This window comes from Pleurodeles waltl, chromosome 6 (assembly GCF_031143425.1).
Source record: "Pleurodeles waltl isolate 20211129_DDA chromosome 6, aPleWal1.hap1.20221129, whole genome shotgun sequence".
NCBI classification, from domain to species: domain Eukaryota; kingdom Metazoa; phylum Chordata; class Amphibia; order Caudata; family Salamandridae; genus Pleurodeles; species Pleurodeles waltl.
In genome coordinates this window covers 1,001,936,799-1,001,953,553 of record NC_090445.1, presented here as the reverse complement: position 1 = coordinate 1,001,953,553, position 16,755 = coordinate 1,001,936,799, and the positions used below count along the sequence as shown (strand labels likewise).

Below are 16,755 nucleotides of genomic sequence, written 5' to 3'. Positions count from 1 at the left end.
CACATTTAAGAAAGCACAATTTGTTTTTAAAAATGTGTTTGACAGGAATAAAAAAAGCCCTTTAATAATTGCACAAGGGTGCAGGAAGCAGAAATAGAGTTGGAAGCAGAAGGCAATCAGGTGGAACAACAGGCCAGATCTGATGGCGTCATTTTTTTAAAAAAGACCTTGAAAGATTGTCAGACAGTGGCAGAGAAACTGGTTTGGCAGAGCCTACACCACTTGAAATATTTCTAAATAGCTTAAATATTTATATTGAAAGTACTAGGCACCTATGCCTTTAATGTTAATCTTATACAACCTCTTTAAACCAAGCATGTTCTGCTTTCTTGTAGACTTCTTTAAAGCAACTATTTTGTCAGTGCAACATTGAGCACTAGGATGACAGAGTGTGGAAAAGTGATCTTAAGAGGCAACAATGGTGAGGGCAGTGGACGTCCATTTTTTTGTGACTTAGAAATTGTTATTTAATTTTTAAACCAAACGTAAGAAACACATCATATTCAATTAGTACAAAAACAGAGCACTTGTCAGGCAGTAGCACTCATGCCAATGCCAGCAGTCAACACAGCTCACATTGGATGGGAAGCACACAGAATCATCACAGCAACCTTTCACACAAAGAAAAAGAGGATCAATATGAATGTCATCAAGTGCTATGAACCAACAAACAACAGTAAAGAAGAGGAAAAACAACTGTCTTACAACAAACTCCAGTCCATTCTGGAGAAATGCCTTGAGAGGGACATCACCATATTGATGAAAGACCTCAATGCCAAAATTAAAAGAGATAACAATGGGTACAAATAAATCATGGGCAACAATGGCCTTGGTGTCATGAATGAGAACAGTGAAAGGCTTGCAGACCTCTGTGCCCTGAAAAGTCTGGTGATAGGCTACAGTGTATTCCCACACAAAAGAATACACAAGACAATGTGGGCGTCATCAGACCACTCAACAGAGAATCACATTGACTATGTCTGCATTGGAAAGAGGTTCTGGAGGTTCCTGCAGGATGTGAGAGTGATGACAGGAGCAGATGTGGCATCAGACCATCACCTTGTCATGGCCAGGCTAATGCCAAAGCTGAAGAAAGCATGGACCAACCGACAACCCATCCCCAGCGATAGAACACCATCCTTCTCAAAGATGCACAGATCGCTCTCAGCGACATGTTTAAAGTCCTCCAAGAACTAGAGGACAAGAGAAATATTAGAAAGTCTGTGGGAGAAGATCAAATTAACAGTGAAATCAACCTGCCAGGAGGTACTGGGTCCCATGAAACACCAGCATAAAGAATGGATTTCCACCAAGACTCTACACAAAATTCAAGAGAGAAAGGAAAAGAAAGCTACAGTCAACAAAAGCTGAACATGAGCAGAAAAAGTGAAAGCTCAAGGTGAATATATCAAAACCAAACCAACAAGGAAGGAAAGAGGTGCTTATGAGAAGATGAGCAAAGATTCATTGATGGTCTTGCCACAAAACCCCAGGAAGCAGCAAGCCATGGAGACTTGAAAGAACTCTACTACATAATGAGGAAAGTCCCTGGCAGATACAGCAAGCCACAAATACCTGTTAAAGGCAAATCTGGGAAGAGAATCATGGGTAACAAAGATGGGCGTAGCACTTTGAAATCTGCTGAACCAGCCCATACCGCGGTATCCACCAGACATAATGCCAGTTGACAAGGATTTGTCAGTCAACCGCAGCAGACCAACCAAGGAAGAAATATGGCAAGCCATCAAAATCTAATAAATGAGAAGGCAGTAGGACCTGACAACGTTCCTGCAGAGGCAGCAAAGGCAGACTTTGAAACTTCAGTAGACATGCTCTACTCCATGTTTAGAAGTATCTCTGAGGAGGAAAAGGAGTCATCAGACTGAAAGGAGGGATATCCCATCAAAATCCCAGAGAAAGGTGACCTGCGTAACTGTGCAAACTACAGAAGGATAACTCCTCTTTCAGCCCAGGTAAAGTGTTCACCAAAGTCATCCTGAAATAGTGAAGGAACAAGTCAACGCTCAGTTGCAAGTCCAGCAAGATGGCTTGTGCAAAGACAGATCCTGTACAGACCAGATTGCAACACTGTGCATCATCACTGAGCAGTCGATATAACAAAACTCCCTGATCTTTGTCAACTTCATTGATTATGAGAAGGCATGTGACAGCGTGGACAGTGAGATCCTTTGGAAACTCCTCTGCCACTTTGAAATGCCAGATAAATTTGTAAGATTGATCAGGAATTCTTAGGAGGGAATGACCTGCAAGATAGTCCAAGGAGGATAAATCACAGAAGACTTCCAAGTGAGGACATAAAGTGTGCCAGAGTTGTTTTCTCTTCCTGCCGGCCACAGACTGGACCATGAAGACATTGACAGAAAGGAGAAGAAATGGGATCCAATGGACACCTTGGATGCAGCTTGATGACCTAGACTTTGCAAACAACCTGGCCCTAATCTCCCATACCCATCGGCAGATGCAAGAGAAGACTCACAATGTGGCAGCCACATCAGCACTATCTGGCCTCAATATCCACAGGGAAAAAATAATATCCTGAAGGCTAACATAGCCAGCACAACTGTAGTCAGTCTTGTAGGTGATGCACTGGACGAGGTTGAGGCCATAAACCTACCTGGGCACTGTCACACATAAGCAGAGCGGCAAAGACGCTGAAGTCAAGGCAAGAATCGGCAAGGAGTGCCTTCATTCAGTTAAAGAAGATATGGTGCTCCAAGGACCTAATGCTGCAAATCAAGATGAAGGTTTTTAACACAAATGTAAAATCGGTCCTGTATGGAGCAAAAACTTGGAGGACAACAGTGACTACCTCCAACAAAGCACAGACCTTCATCAACACCTAAATATGTTGGCCAAACAGCATTAGCAACAACAACGAAAGGCAGCAGACTTTCTAACTCCCTGCTCATTAAGAAATCATGAAAAGATGCTGGGGCTGGATGGGTCACAACCTCCACAAGCCTGAGTCAAACACCACCAGGGAAGCCCTGTCCTGGATAAGAGGAAAGGCAAGAAACACCTGTTGTGAGGCATGGAGGCTGCCTGCAAGATGTGTTTTACCTGCATTCAGACTGAAAGAAAAGCCCAGGACAGATATGGCTGGAGAGTCCTGATTGATGGTCTGTACCCAAGGAGGGGTGGTAGGAGTAAGTGAGTGAATACTTATCATCCTATACCAGATCGATTTAAGCGTACGTTTAGAAGTGCAGATAAGTTTGGCAAAGGTGCTGCAGATACTTGTAAATATCCAGAAAGTTACTATTTTATGGGTGCTGCACCATTTAAATCTTTAATTTACCAGGGACTGAACTGGGGACACACAAAACAGCACCCATATAAGCCACAATAGAACTTGGCTGCTAATAATGATTTTTTTCTTTGCAGTTTTCTGTAAAGCGCAAACTCCAGCCACTGGAGAGCTTTACATGAGGGTCAGTTACATTATGCAAGATCCGATTCATTTTTTAAGGTACAAGGATATTCAGTGATTTTTCCAGGAATCAGAGATATTGGACTGGTACCTGAAATCAAACCTGGTTCCCCAATTCTAATGTCAGCAGCTCTTGCTGCAACGCAGACGTTTCCGCCGAAATGGGTATTATTAGAAATGCGGCAATAATGAATAGTATCACCAGGTATAATTTGCAAGAAAAAACCCTCATAGACAAATCCTCTATGTCAAAACTGGAGAAATCTGTCAGGAGAAGAAAGCCTTGAAAAGCGGGATAAAATGAGGCAATGCGTGAAGTAACACTGATTTGTGCATGTTGTTTTGCAATCTATAAGGGGCCTGTGGGAGATTACTCACAGCCACCTAGAAATTCCGCATCAAGCTACTAGCAGTATCTGTGGTATCGGGAAGAGCCGTTGTAGTACCACTCCCTCCCTCGCAATTACCACTGCGTTTGAAAGAGGGCCTAAGTGTCACTCACAACTGTGACAAAATCTGCAAATCAAAAACTACGCAGACCATGAATTTGTGGACGAGGATGTAGATTTTACGTGTGTATATTTTCCGCACTTAGATTTACAGTGGAAAAAAAGTTGTCAATGGGGCGCCTGGGGGGCCAATGAGGCATGTGTCTTTCATTATCAGTAATGACATTTGTATAAACCAATGTACACATTGACCATCTGATTAGTTTATATTCAGTGGAACGAAGAGATTTAAAAATCTTTGGAAGCTGCACGTGGTCAGTACTCTCAAGTCAGTGAGTCACTGCCACATTTCTGCACACACGTTTGCTCATGACCTTTGGCATACACATATGAGAAGTAAGGACTGAATATCCGCTTAAAATGAAACCGATCTTTGGACACTGATTCACAGTCCTCGTACGCAAATCAGTGGCCTTGTGACTGCAAGGAAGTCTGGAGGGGTTTGGGTCCGGGACGGCTTCCAACACACAAGGAAAAAAAATAACTGAAAACTCATCCTTGGGCTTGTGGATTTATCACAATGTGGACATTCTGCACAGTTAGGCACATTCCTGGGAATGCTACACACACTGTTGTTTCACTGTTATGTTCTTGGGGATTGTGACCTAGATGAAAGTCGTCAATTTCTGCAAATCGTAGGCCTAACCATGGGCATGCAGCGACACTTGGCTTCTTCTTATTCAAAATAGGTTTGGGGGAGACGGCAGGTTAGTTGAGGTTCGAATAAAACCTCAGAGGAGTTTGTTGCGTTTTTATTCTTTGCTCTTTTGTATTATATGTAGTGTGTTACGGAGCTTCCTTTCAAATGTGCTATAGATACCTTCCTCTCGCTGTATTCCTTGTGGGTCATCCTGGTCAGCCCCTGCGCTCTGGTTCCAGAGCTCCAACTAATGTCAGAGATCGGAATGCTGGACGGCAGGGTGCTTGCTGGTTGGTGAGCTCCACAACAAAGCTTGATTTCTGAAATAAATGTCATCTTTAAACACAATAACCGCTTGCACAGGTTATTTTCTACATGGGGTTGCAGCTATTACAGAGGTCTCTTTGGACTGCTCAACTGCACTGGTACTATGAGTATGTATATCGGAGAATTGTACTTATTTGTTGACATTATTTCTTGATTAAATCTCAGTCTGGTCACACTAGGCTTTTCCATAGGATCAAACAAATTTGGAGAATAAATGATTTATTGCATGGTGATAGCATATTCACTCAGTATAATACCTCAAATAAGTTGAGGTTTTCTACAGACAGGATAGAATAGATCATATCAGTTAGAATAGCTAGCAGGCATCATTCCAAAATACGTGTCTCAAGTAATTTGGAGCTAGGAATTGAGACGTGTCTTAGACATACAATTATGATTACAATTTTGAAAAAACGTTGGGTGCAGAATACTTTATCTGCAAGCACTCCCAAACACAGTAAAAGACAACAATTAGGCAGAAAGGTGCCATGAGTGAAGACTTATGCTAATAACACAATTTGAAAACGAAATACAACTTATTATACCATATTTGTGTCACTCATTTTGTTTCCAAGTGAGGGCTTTTAACTATTGTTGTGCTGGTACACATGAAGACTAGTCCTCCTTTGGGCTTAGTCAATCCTATGAATACTAGGACTAGAGTGAATATTAAAAAATTTGCTGGGACAAATGTTGAAAAACCAGAAAGGTCTCCGCAAATCCAGCATAACTTGTCAACATAACCAAGGAGCATTGGTGGATGCAGTCTGAGAATACAGGCCTACTTTAGGTACGATACTGTACATGATTCAAGTCTGATGCAGTGCCAGATTTGACAAAGGAAGCCATCCATCAGTACATGATGCCCTTTCACTGCCAAAGTGCCTCATCATAGAAGGCTATCTCATTTTATTGGTCATCACTTCGACATAGACCTTTGTGCATAACACTGGTAACTTTGACAATAACTCAATCTGCAGGTTCTTGATGTTCAACTCGCCGTCAATTTGACTCTGTGAACATATATATCAGAAGTGGGCTTCCTAACAGCATATCTTTCATTCCTCTTTGGCAGCATAAAATCCACCAATATCATTAATTCCAATCTCCATACTACTGCAGAGGACATTCCAATTTGCCTGTAAACTGATCTACTCTTTACACAATGTCATCTCCTGTTCAAGAGATTTGAAAGTCTTTAAAATTGGATACGGCAAAGATGGCTGTATCACCTTGACTACAAGGCTCAGTACCCCCAATTACCCCATTCAGGGCATCGGCCACACATGGAAGTGTAGAGGAGGTCTTGCAGTCTTATGTAAATCTTCCTGAACGTTCATACCTCTGCTATACGCCCCATGTACCACCTCATCTGCCATCATCTGACTCCCATCCACAATCTGAGAATTTCCCCCTGATGTACAAGCCTGTGCGATCCAGCAAAGCCCACATAGACCTCATCCCACCACAGCTTTCATCAACCACTTATGTACATATGGAAAAAAATGGTCTCAAAACGTCAACTGACTTGAAACACAGGGTTGGGACTCCTGAAGATACTTAACTGAACTATTTTTGAAGCATCAAACTACCTTAATCTGAGTCTACACTTTAATTCATCACACATGGAGTAGCACAGACTGTTCTAATTATAATACGTGCAACCCTCATTTGTGTGCACCTCTTCACCAGGATTTCACCACTGAAATCCTGATGACTTTCCACTTATTTACTCAAGGTAGAAAGTCTCACTAACAAGTATATTTGGGGACCTAGTTTGCACTAAACCAATATCTCAGAGCACCCTTGCCCAGGTGTCTGAAGTCAAAGGCAATCAGGACAAGGATACCACCAGTATGATCCTGTTAGAGCCTGAAACAGCCATGTGGCTGTGCCCTTGACTCTCGTACAACAGGTAACCAAAACATTTCTTCAACTACACCAGATTCTATCCCACCTACTCACACTCCCAACAACTTGCCCCCAACTATACCATCCAGTGCATCGACCACCCAAGCTATACTATGCTAGAGGATTAATAAAGCGCATGGCGAACCGAAAGCATCCCAGGGCTAACAGAAAGAAAGAAAGAACCACTGCACCAAGCCTGGATGCATCATAAAGAGATCACTACTTAAATAGCAAGGTCTTGATGGGTTTTCGAAAACTCAACTCATTGCTTTCTAGATCGAATAGCCAAAGGAAGGGCATTCCAAAGCTTGGCCACGTTAAAGCAAAAAGACCGTCCCCCACATCTTGCTCTTCTTATCATGGGTACGGTGGCTAAATGTGAGTTGGTAGCTCTCCGGACACATTTGGGGGAGTAGGGGGTGACCAATTGGTGGGAAATGGGGGGACCACCCGCATGGAAGACTGTGTGTAGCATACATATGTATTTAAATTCAATCCTTTGTGCCACAGGCAGCCAGTTGAGATCGATCAAGCTGTGTCTGAATGATTCATACCTAGGTATCCCTGACAGCAAAGGTGCAGCCCCATGTTGCACTACTTGAAGTTTGTGATTAAATGCCTTAGGAGCACCCAAGTAAAGCAAGTTACTGTAGTCCAGGCATGAGAGAATCAGAGCCTGGACTACTAGTCTCGAGAGCTGAGGAAGTAAGTGCACAATCTTGACAGCATTTGCATAATGCCAAAGCAGGCTGCAGACAGGTTGGTAGCCTTGGTTTCCATGGTCAGCGTGCATTCCAACCACACCCCCAGACTTTTTATAGCTGTTTGGGAGCAGGGGGACCAAGACAAACCGGCCAGTCAAGGGGGGATTAGTATTGCTCCAGAGGATCAAGATTTCAGTCCTAGATCTATTCAACTTCAGGCAGGATTTATTCATCCAGCTGGCCACATGCTCCATACAGGGACCCAATGTTAACACAGAGGTCACAGTTTTTTGGTGATTTTATACATCCCCCTATGCAAATATAGAGGAGGACTTGCAGTCTTTTGTTAATTTGTTAATCTTTCTCAACTTTCATACCTCTACTATAAACTCCATGTACTACCTCACCTGCCATCATCCACCTTCCATCCAAAATCAGCGAATTGCCTCCTAATGTACAAACCTGCTGTATCTGGCAAAGTCCACACAGACCTCATCACCACAGCTTTCACCAACCACTTATTCCTAGAAGTCTTCAACTGTAATAAACTTTGAAAGAAGCCACCCAAAATAAGGCATTACCCTGAACTGCAACTTACCCCTCCATGCCACCCATCTTCTCTTATACTCCTACCCCTTTGGACTGGTCAGATTTCTCTGCCATCTTGTTCTGCGTCCTTCGTATGACACCAACTCATCACAGGCAAGCAAACAACATTGCACCTTGAAAGACTTCTCTATGTTACACTCACGCAGGACCAATATGCTTATAATAAGTTTCAGAAAACTCAACCAGCAACAACACTCCTAAATTTGCTCAACACTGCATATAAAATTAACACTGACACCAGTATCTCATTCAAGCTCCACTCACGTAAAACATCCAGTACATACAAGACCTGACAGTTAGACATCACAAAAGCAAAAGAACATGTTTTCACACCCATACAATAAAAAACATACTCCAAGTGAAGCTAATTTAATGTACTTCCCGTCAAAGACCTCTTAGGTTCATCACTGCCCTTAAAGCAACCTACATCCTTCCATACACCATCTTAAACAATTGCTATAGCAAAGCTCTCAACTCCTTCTTCGACATAGTTAATGTAACACTCTGACATCGTAGCTTCTCCCCGAGGCAATCAAACAGGACAGATTTTCCAACTCTTTAGGAAAACCAACCTGGACCTAGATAGCTTTCCTGACTACAAACTGTTCACTCACCTTCCATTCCTTGTTACATTTCTTGAGAAAGGAGTAACCATCGAACTACTGGAGCAAAAAGCCAACAACCATCTCCTGTACTACTACCAGCTTAGCTTAAGCTCCTATTGTAACATCAAAATAGCTGCCATCAAATACATGGACGACATCCAACAAATTACTAACAGAGCTACACCACCCTTCGGGCGTTTCCATAGTGGCCTTCAACTAGAATAAGAAACGTGTGGACCTATAGCTATCATTAGTGCACCAGATGCAGTATCACTCGGGTCTAGGGGTGAGAGGGAGCTTCTGCATCCCAACAATGGCTATCTCTTACTACTGGCACAGAGTGCAGGGGGCCATTATCCGTTCTTGTATTAGAGCCCATGACAGCCTTGCTAAGCTATTGTCCTCTGCATATTCACATTATCGAAGAAATCTTATGTCCACTTTCAATCAAACAATGACTGATGAAGGCCATTGTTACTCACCACATTCATTGATGCTTCAGGGTCTGCCTTGTATGTCAGGAATCCTCCTGCTTCTCTCGTGTGCACTTTGGACATTAGTGCACTCTGGAAGAGGCACGCCACAGCAATAAGCAACCACATGCTGATTCTGTATAAAAATACAATCGTACGTAAATACCATCTACAGCTTATGCTTTCTTAACAGGGCTATAAGAAGCATATACATACTACAGAAACAGGATGCTTCATACCAGAGGCAATATGTGCGTTATCTGTGCTGATTTTAGTTTTTGAAAAAGTAAAACGATTCTGGATAAAACATTATCAATGATAAGAAATGTTTGCAATAAGTATGCGGTTTATCATTCTCGGTAAAAAATATTAATTATGTGCCAGTTATGAAGACAATGAAGCCAGTTTAGCTGTGTGCCAAATGAACCAAAATGTTTCTTCAACAAAACTCAAGAGCTACGAACAAAACCAACATCCACACGAGGTAAACACAGAGTGGGGGTCTGATCTGCCTCGGGGCTTACATTTATCAAGCAGATTCCATCCATCTTTAAAACTACATCCAGCTCACGAGTACGGACAGAACGTAGAGTGAAAATTACATGAGCACCAGTGAGGGCTCCATGGGACTACGTCAGTGTTCAGTGATGGAAAGACTGGGGCGAGGAATTAACGGCAAAGCTCTCTAAAATCCCAGGTCTATAAATGTAGGTTTTTTCTTTGACTTCCTGTAGGCCTCTATTCCACTGTAAGTGGAGAACGACCAATACCAGAATGCAAAGGAAACAAGGACTGGCAAAGTCACAGGTTTGGCTTCTCCAGGCATTGGCTGTGGGAGTCATTCACATGTTTATCGATGCAAGCCATGAGATAAGGTGCGCTGGGAATAAGACCTTTTGCAGAACGATTTGACGTGCATGGGAAACACCCACAGTCCAGAGAGATAATTCCGACTCAACAAGGGATGCCTTTACTCCTAACCACACTGGGTCAATAATGGTATAGGGGAGAAAGGGCCTTTTCAATCGACTTCTACCCTGACCACTGCACAGGGTCAAACCATGGTAGCATCACTACATGGATAACTACTAGTATAGGTGAAGAAACTGACAATAAACAAATGCAGGACAAGAAAACCACCGATAGCTCTTAAATTTAAGTTACTGCTGTGGAGCTGTGTGAATAGGACTAATCTACTGCCCATTAGTTGTAATCCCGGCAAACCAGCTCAGTTGGTTAGTGAACATGGTATTTATAAGTGTGAATAACTTGTACATCGCAGTATCTAACCTCAAAAAGACAAATAAGGGCCTCGTGTATAAATCCACTGTGCAGTTGCAAACAAATCTTGTGATTCATAAAAATCACAGGGCTTGCGACAGTAAAAGGGTGCTGTATTATGTACAAAAGCTCTTTAAAAGACAGAAAGGTTTTTTAACTTGTAAAAAGGCTTGTGCGAACTATTCTAAAGCACAAGCATGAGGGGTCACCCCTCTCCTTTTTGCAATTCTGGAAGGTACATACGAGTGGTTTGTGGCTGCAAATGCAGATGCAAACCACTAAAATCACGTCTAGAGCGGGACTGGCAGAAGATCACTAAGAGAGTCCCCTTATGATCAGTCCCTGTATCAGGGTGAAACGTGGGGCGGGATCCATCAGCGGCAGTCACTCACAGAAGGCACTGTGTTGAGAGCACACCATTATCTTGTATCAGTTAATCCAACATATAAATAAAAACACTGACCACCTACCACGAGAGAAAAAGTCGGATAAAGTCTTACCTTATAGCAGGCCCCGGAGAAAGAAGCGCCCTACAGACAGCAAAAAAGCGCCTTGACTGGAAGGAGTAGTGACACTTGGAGGGAGAGCTGGGCAGGGATTCCGCGAAGCATTGCTCGGCTGATACTTCTAAGCCAATCAAACAAGAGGACAGGAGGGCGTGAATAAACCATTGGCCATTCCAGGTAGCCCTCTGCAGACCAGCTGACGGAGGGGCGGGGCGTATTTTGAAGGGGCGATCTCAGAGGGTCCGTGGGGAGGAATATGCTTGTAACTGTCAATTCCACTGGAGTTGTGTTATTTAGTGTCGCAAAAAAAGTTATATATCCCTGCTCTACGGCTAGGTGTGTAATTTATTGCTGTTTGTGCACAGCTGCTCCAAGGGGTTAACTGGATGGAAAAGGGTATTTTCCCAATGAGAGCTGCACATTTCTTTCCTGCTAGTCTTTTCCACACGAATTCACTTATGCAATGACAGACCGAGCCGAGACTCAGGGTTCAATCTTCGTTGGCCATCTGCAGCAAGCCTTGTCGGGTTAGAGGGCACTGAAGCTCAGTGTTGTTTTAGGTGCAGCTGCCTGTGATTGCAACTTCCGGTGCATTTTGGTAGCCGCCGCTCTTCTGGTTACAATGTCTCGAGTGCTAATTGTAGGAGCTGGACTTACGGGAAGCCTGTGTGCACACCTTTTGAAAAGAGGCCCAGGCATGACCGCACATCAAGTTGTTGTCTGGGATAAAGCACGTGGAGCAGGTCAGTGTTGTAGTACATGCCTGCCCTTGATAACATCGACTCTCCGCACAAGTGTGTAAAATCTGGTATCCATGTAACGTGTCTATGTATAATTTGTTATGGAATATAACTCCTCCCTTTTCACTGAACAGACAGAAGTAGTAGATTTCAGAATCACGTTTTTCCTGAGATTGTTTATATTACAAATTACAGCATTTTCGGTGTTTACATTGTGACTTTCGGAATCACTCATTCTGGTGCCTTTCCAGGCACTATTGTAAATATTTGATTTTTTTTGTTAAATATACCGTGTCATGTATTTTGCTCAGAGAGAAATAGAATTGTAGCAGTATAATATATAGCATGAGAAGATCAGGGAATATCCGAGAAAAGCACAATACTAAATGGAGTGTAATATTTTTATCACTTGGTAAATAAAGTGTTAGTGTTATTAAAAAGGCTTGCAGGGGACGTCATATAACGAGTCTATGACTGGGAAGAGTTAAAGGAATTGCCACATTGTGGTAAACTGCCTTAATACTTAAGAATGTGAAAGGGTGTAACTGTCCTTGCATGATGTGCTGCTCCACTCCAGGCTCTTTCTTCGAATTCTGGGACTTCTGGTCATGATTTGTACTGGAATAAACATGACTACAAGTCCCAGAATTCAAAGAAAAGACTGGGCTGCCGCAGTATATCGTGAATGGACCTGGGTAACTTGGCAGGCTGAAAAGGGCACTTGTAGAGTGAGATATAAGTACAACAGGTAACTACACAGGTGTAGTGCGAGTTCGATTCACACTGCTGGATGATGCACGTTGATAAGGGCGTCAATATAACCCCCCACTTCAGCAGCTTGAGCCAGGTGTTGGATGTCACTCGGCAGTTATGTGAAACATTTGCGTTGTTCATGGCTTCTTTGACTGTAATCGGACACTCTGGTCTCCAAGATGCTCACAAATAGGCTCTCTTGCTGTGGAAGTAAGGCGGGGGGGGGGGGGGGTATGGTGAGAAGGCAGAATACGGTGAAGGACGGAGAAAGGATGAATGCAGAGATATATGGCTAGAGAGGGGGATGAAGGATAAATGGAGAGAGGGATGGGAGGAAAGAGGGATGGATGGGTCAGTGGGTGGGTGGAAAGCTAGCAAGAGAAAGGATAAATGAAAAGGAACGATAAAAAAATGTAGGATAGAGAGAAGGAATGATAAAAGAAACATGGATGCAAGGGAGTAGCAAGAAAATTAAAATATCCCAAACTTTGAACCAAAACTCTTAAGGCACCATTCAAGCGAAGCAAGTCATCGCAACCATCTCTAGGAGAGCTCTCTTTTCTCTTTCATCCAAGCATCTTTTCATGTATCCCTTCATCCTGCCATCCACCTGCTGATATCTAACATTTCATCTTTGCACTTTGTCATACATTTATTCTTTCATCCAGTCTTTTACCATTCCGTCCATTCATTCATATCCAAACCTACACATCTCCAAACAGAATTTTTAGAACAAAATACCAGGGCACTCCTGAAAGCAGTCAAAAGAAAGTCCGGAGTTCAAAACAGGTTGTTTCCACAAATGTTTAGACTTTAATTCCTTGTGTCAATAAAACATTCCAACATTGATCCTGAATCTGCATTATCCAGAATACAGCCAACACGTGCTTCGTCCTAGGGACTTTTTCAATATATATATATATTTGCCACCAGTTGTCTTGCAGTTGCAGCTTGCGTCTTCAAAGCAATGCACATACTTCAACTGACGCATTTCAACTGTAGCTTTTAGGCAGCAATAAAAAAGTCAAGTAAGTATTGTGATTATGTTTCTGCCACAAAAGGATCACACTTTTGTCTAGTGGCAGTTTTAGTGCCCTAAAGAAGTGCAGAAGGTTTATACGCCTACTGCAAAGAGCAAATCTGTAATTTATGTAAATAGCTGAGTACATTAGTAAAGTCAGCCATTACCTGCGCTGTAATACAAATGAAATGTATGTGTGGGGTGGGGGTCGGCTATGGAGAGATGAAGGCCACTTTTGCTGTGTGGTAATGAGGGAATCCGAGGAGGAGGGAGTGGGAGCACCAATAATGATTGTTGGAGTGGGCGCAGGAGGTGCTAAAGACTGTGACAAATGGTATGTGACAAGGTGTTTTTTGAGTGTCTTGAAAGAACGTGCTGATTGAGGGAAGAAGCGCAGGTAAGGTGGCCTCTACTATTGCACGTATCTCACACACACCATCGATTTTGTGACTGTCTACATAGGCTAGTGTTTTAGAGCAACAGTTTAGCCAATAGCAGAGATGGCATATTTATGAATGACTGCTGCCGTCACTCGGGTTATAGAGGACAGCTCTGACATAGGTTCAGAGACTGAGACATCAGATACTGAGACAGCATCTGAGGGATAGGACAATGGCGCAGACTCTGGAAGTGATTTTTCAGTCGGAGGATTACCATTCGGTAACCCCTCTTCCAGTAAATTATGAGGGAGGTGATGAGGACAGTCTTGCTGTCCCTTCGCAAGCACAGTCTGTGCAACGGGGGAGTTTTGGGTTAGCCCAACCCAGAGAGCAGGTGAATGCGGCGGCAAGCAGAGAGAGAGAGTTCTCTCTTGGGAGCTCTCCAATTTAGTTCTGCCCCAAATTCCACCGCCCAAATCGTATTGTGGAGACATCAAAATTATCTATCACAAAACTAACTGGTTTTGTAAGGCAGGACCTGTGTTTTTGGTCCTGGGTTCGGCGGCCATATAGAGAAACATACTAAACCCAAACATTTCTGGAAACTAAACATCCGGGGGAGTCCACAGAGGTGTGACTTGTGTGGATTCTCCAAAGTTTTCTTACCCAGAATACCCTGCAAAGCTGAAATGTTGAATAAAAACTCTATTTTTCTCGCATTTCTGTCACACAAACTACAGGAATATGCTGGGATCCACAAAATTCCTACCACCCAGTGATTCCTCACCTGTCCTGATAAAAACAGTACCCCACTTGAGTGCCTATACCTAGTGCCTGCGTCAGGAATGGATCACCCCAGGGTCAACAGCTGCCTCATGGAAGGACCAACATTGACCGTTGTGTGATCTATTCCTGCCGCGGGCACCAGGCCTACCCACACAAGTGAGGTACCATTTTTATCGGGAGACGTGGGGGAATGCTGGGTGGAAGGAAATGTGTGGCTCCTCTCAGATTCCAGAACTTTTTGTCACCAAAATGTGAGGAAAAAGTGTTTTTTTTTAGCCACATTTTAAGGTTTGCAAAGGATTCTGGGTTACAGAACCTGGTCAGAGCCCCACAATTCACCCCATCTTGGATTCCCCTAGGTGTCTAGTTTTAAAAAATGCCAAGGTTTGCTAGGTTTCCCTAGGTGCCGGCTGAGCTAGGGGCCAAAATCCACAGCTAGGCACTTTGCAAAAAACACGTCAGATTTCAATGTAAAAATGTGATGTGTCCATGTTGCGTTTTCTGTCGCGAGCATTAGGCCTACCCATGCAAGAGAGGTACCATTTTTATCGAGAGACTTGGGGAACACAGAATAGCAAAACAAGTGTTATTGCCCCTTGTCTTTCTCTACATTTTTGCCTTCCAAATGTAAGACAGTGTGTAAAAAAGACGTCTATTTGAGAAATGGCCTGTAATTCACATACTAGTATGGGCACCCCGGAATTCAGAGATGTGAAAATAACCACTGCTTCTCAACACCTTATCTTATGCCCATTTTGGAAATACAAAGGTTTTCTTGATACCTATTTTTCACTCTTTATATTTCAGCAAATTAATTGCTGTATACCCGGTATAGAATGAAAACCCATTGCAAGGTGCACCTCATTTATTGGCTCTGGGTACCTAGGGATCTTGATGAACCTACAAGCCCTATATATCCTCGCAACCAGAAGAGTCCAGCAGATGTAACGGTATATTGCTTTCAAACATCTGACATTGCAGGAAAAAGTTACAGAGTGAAACGTGGAGAAAAATGGATGATTTTTTCAGCTTACTTTCAATATTTTTTTATTTCAGCTGTTATTTCCTGTAGGAAAACCTTGTAGGATCTACACAAATGACCCATTGCTGAATTCAGAATTGTCTACTTTTCAGAAATGTTTAGCTTTCCGGGATCCAGCATTGATTTCACACCCATTCCTGTCACTAACTGGAAGGAGTCTGAAAGCACCAAAAATAGTAAAAATGGGGTATGTCCCAGTAAAATGCCAAAATTGTGTTGAAAAATTTGGTTTTCTGATTCAAGTCTGCCCATTCCGGAAAGGTGGTAAGATGGTGATTTTAGCACCAGAAACCCTTTGTTGATGCCATTTTCAGGGAAAAAACCACTAACCCTTTTTTCCCATTTAAAAAAAAAAAAAAAACGAAGTTTTCACTGTATTTTGGCTAATTTCTTGGTCTCCTCCAGGGAAAACCACAAACTCTGGGTACCATCAGAATCCCTAGGATGTTGGAAAAAAGGGCGCAAATTTGGCGTGGATAGCTTATGTGGACAAAAAGTTATGAAGGCCTAAGGGCGAACTACCCCAAATAGCCAAAAAAAAGGATCAGCACTTGGGAGGGAAAAGGCCCAGCAGCTAAGAGGTTAAGGTCAACGAGTTACCCTGGCCAAGCTGCCGTTGTTTGTTGTTGTTGGAGGACTCGATTGGGCGGAAGGCCTTTTATTTGTCAAAAGAGGCAAGTTTCCCGGCTCTGTTGCATAGATTTCCTGCCATGAGAGGACTGTGGAAGCATTCGGTGAGTTTATAAACAACACCATTGTTTTTAAGCGACAAAAACAAACTCCTAGAGTAATATATATGCAATGTTTTGACGTAAGGAAATCACTCAGAACCGTGAGGAGAGTGTAACCTTGGCTGGGATGAAAACTGCAATTGATGGGTGTGCAGAATTCTCTTTTGCCTCCGTTTTGGGTTAAAGTCAAAAGGCATAATAGGATGCAAAATGTGTATATAGTTTGTATTGATAGGTGTGGATACTCATTGATCCACTGTGTGGACTCCATCTCGGATGGGAGGAG

General features: G+C 42.9%; 2 protein-coding genes across 4 annotated transcripts in view; one reads left to right on the top strand and one right to left on the bottom strand.

The window, feature by feature from the left end:
* The window catches only part of LOC138300481 (lysosomal acid lipase/cholesteryl ester hydrolase-like), a 73,279-nt gene extending 62,013 nt beyond the window's left edge, over positions 1 to 11,266 (bottom strand). The window contains exons 1-2 of the mRNA XM_069239898.1: positions 11,011 to 11,266; positions 9,239 to 9,365 (exon numbers count right to left, since the gene is read on the bottom strand). Coding sequence (XP_069095999.1) covers positions 9,239 to 9,358 — 120 coding nt within the window. The 5' untranslated portion in view covers positions 9,359 to 9,365; positions 11,011 to 11,266. The remainder of the gene's footprint in view (positions 1 to 9,238; positions 9,366 to 11,010) is intronic.
* A 363-nt stretch (positions 11,267 to 11,629) lies between these two features.
* The window catches only part of RNLS (renalase, FAD dependent amine oxidase), a 319,785-nt gene continuing 314,659 nt past the window's right edge, over positions 11,630 to 16,755 (top strand). For all 3 annotated transcript variants that reach the window (XM_069239902.1, XM_069239901.1, XM_069239900.1), the window contains exon 1: positions 11,630 to 11,759. In XM_069239902.1, the coding sequence (XP_069096003.1) occupies positions 11,639 to 11,759 (121 nt within the window). In that variant the 5' untranslated portion in view covers positions 11,630 to 11,638. The remainder of the gene's footprint in view (positions 11,760 to 16,755) is intronic.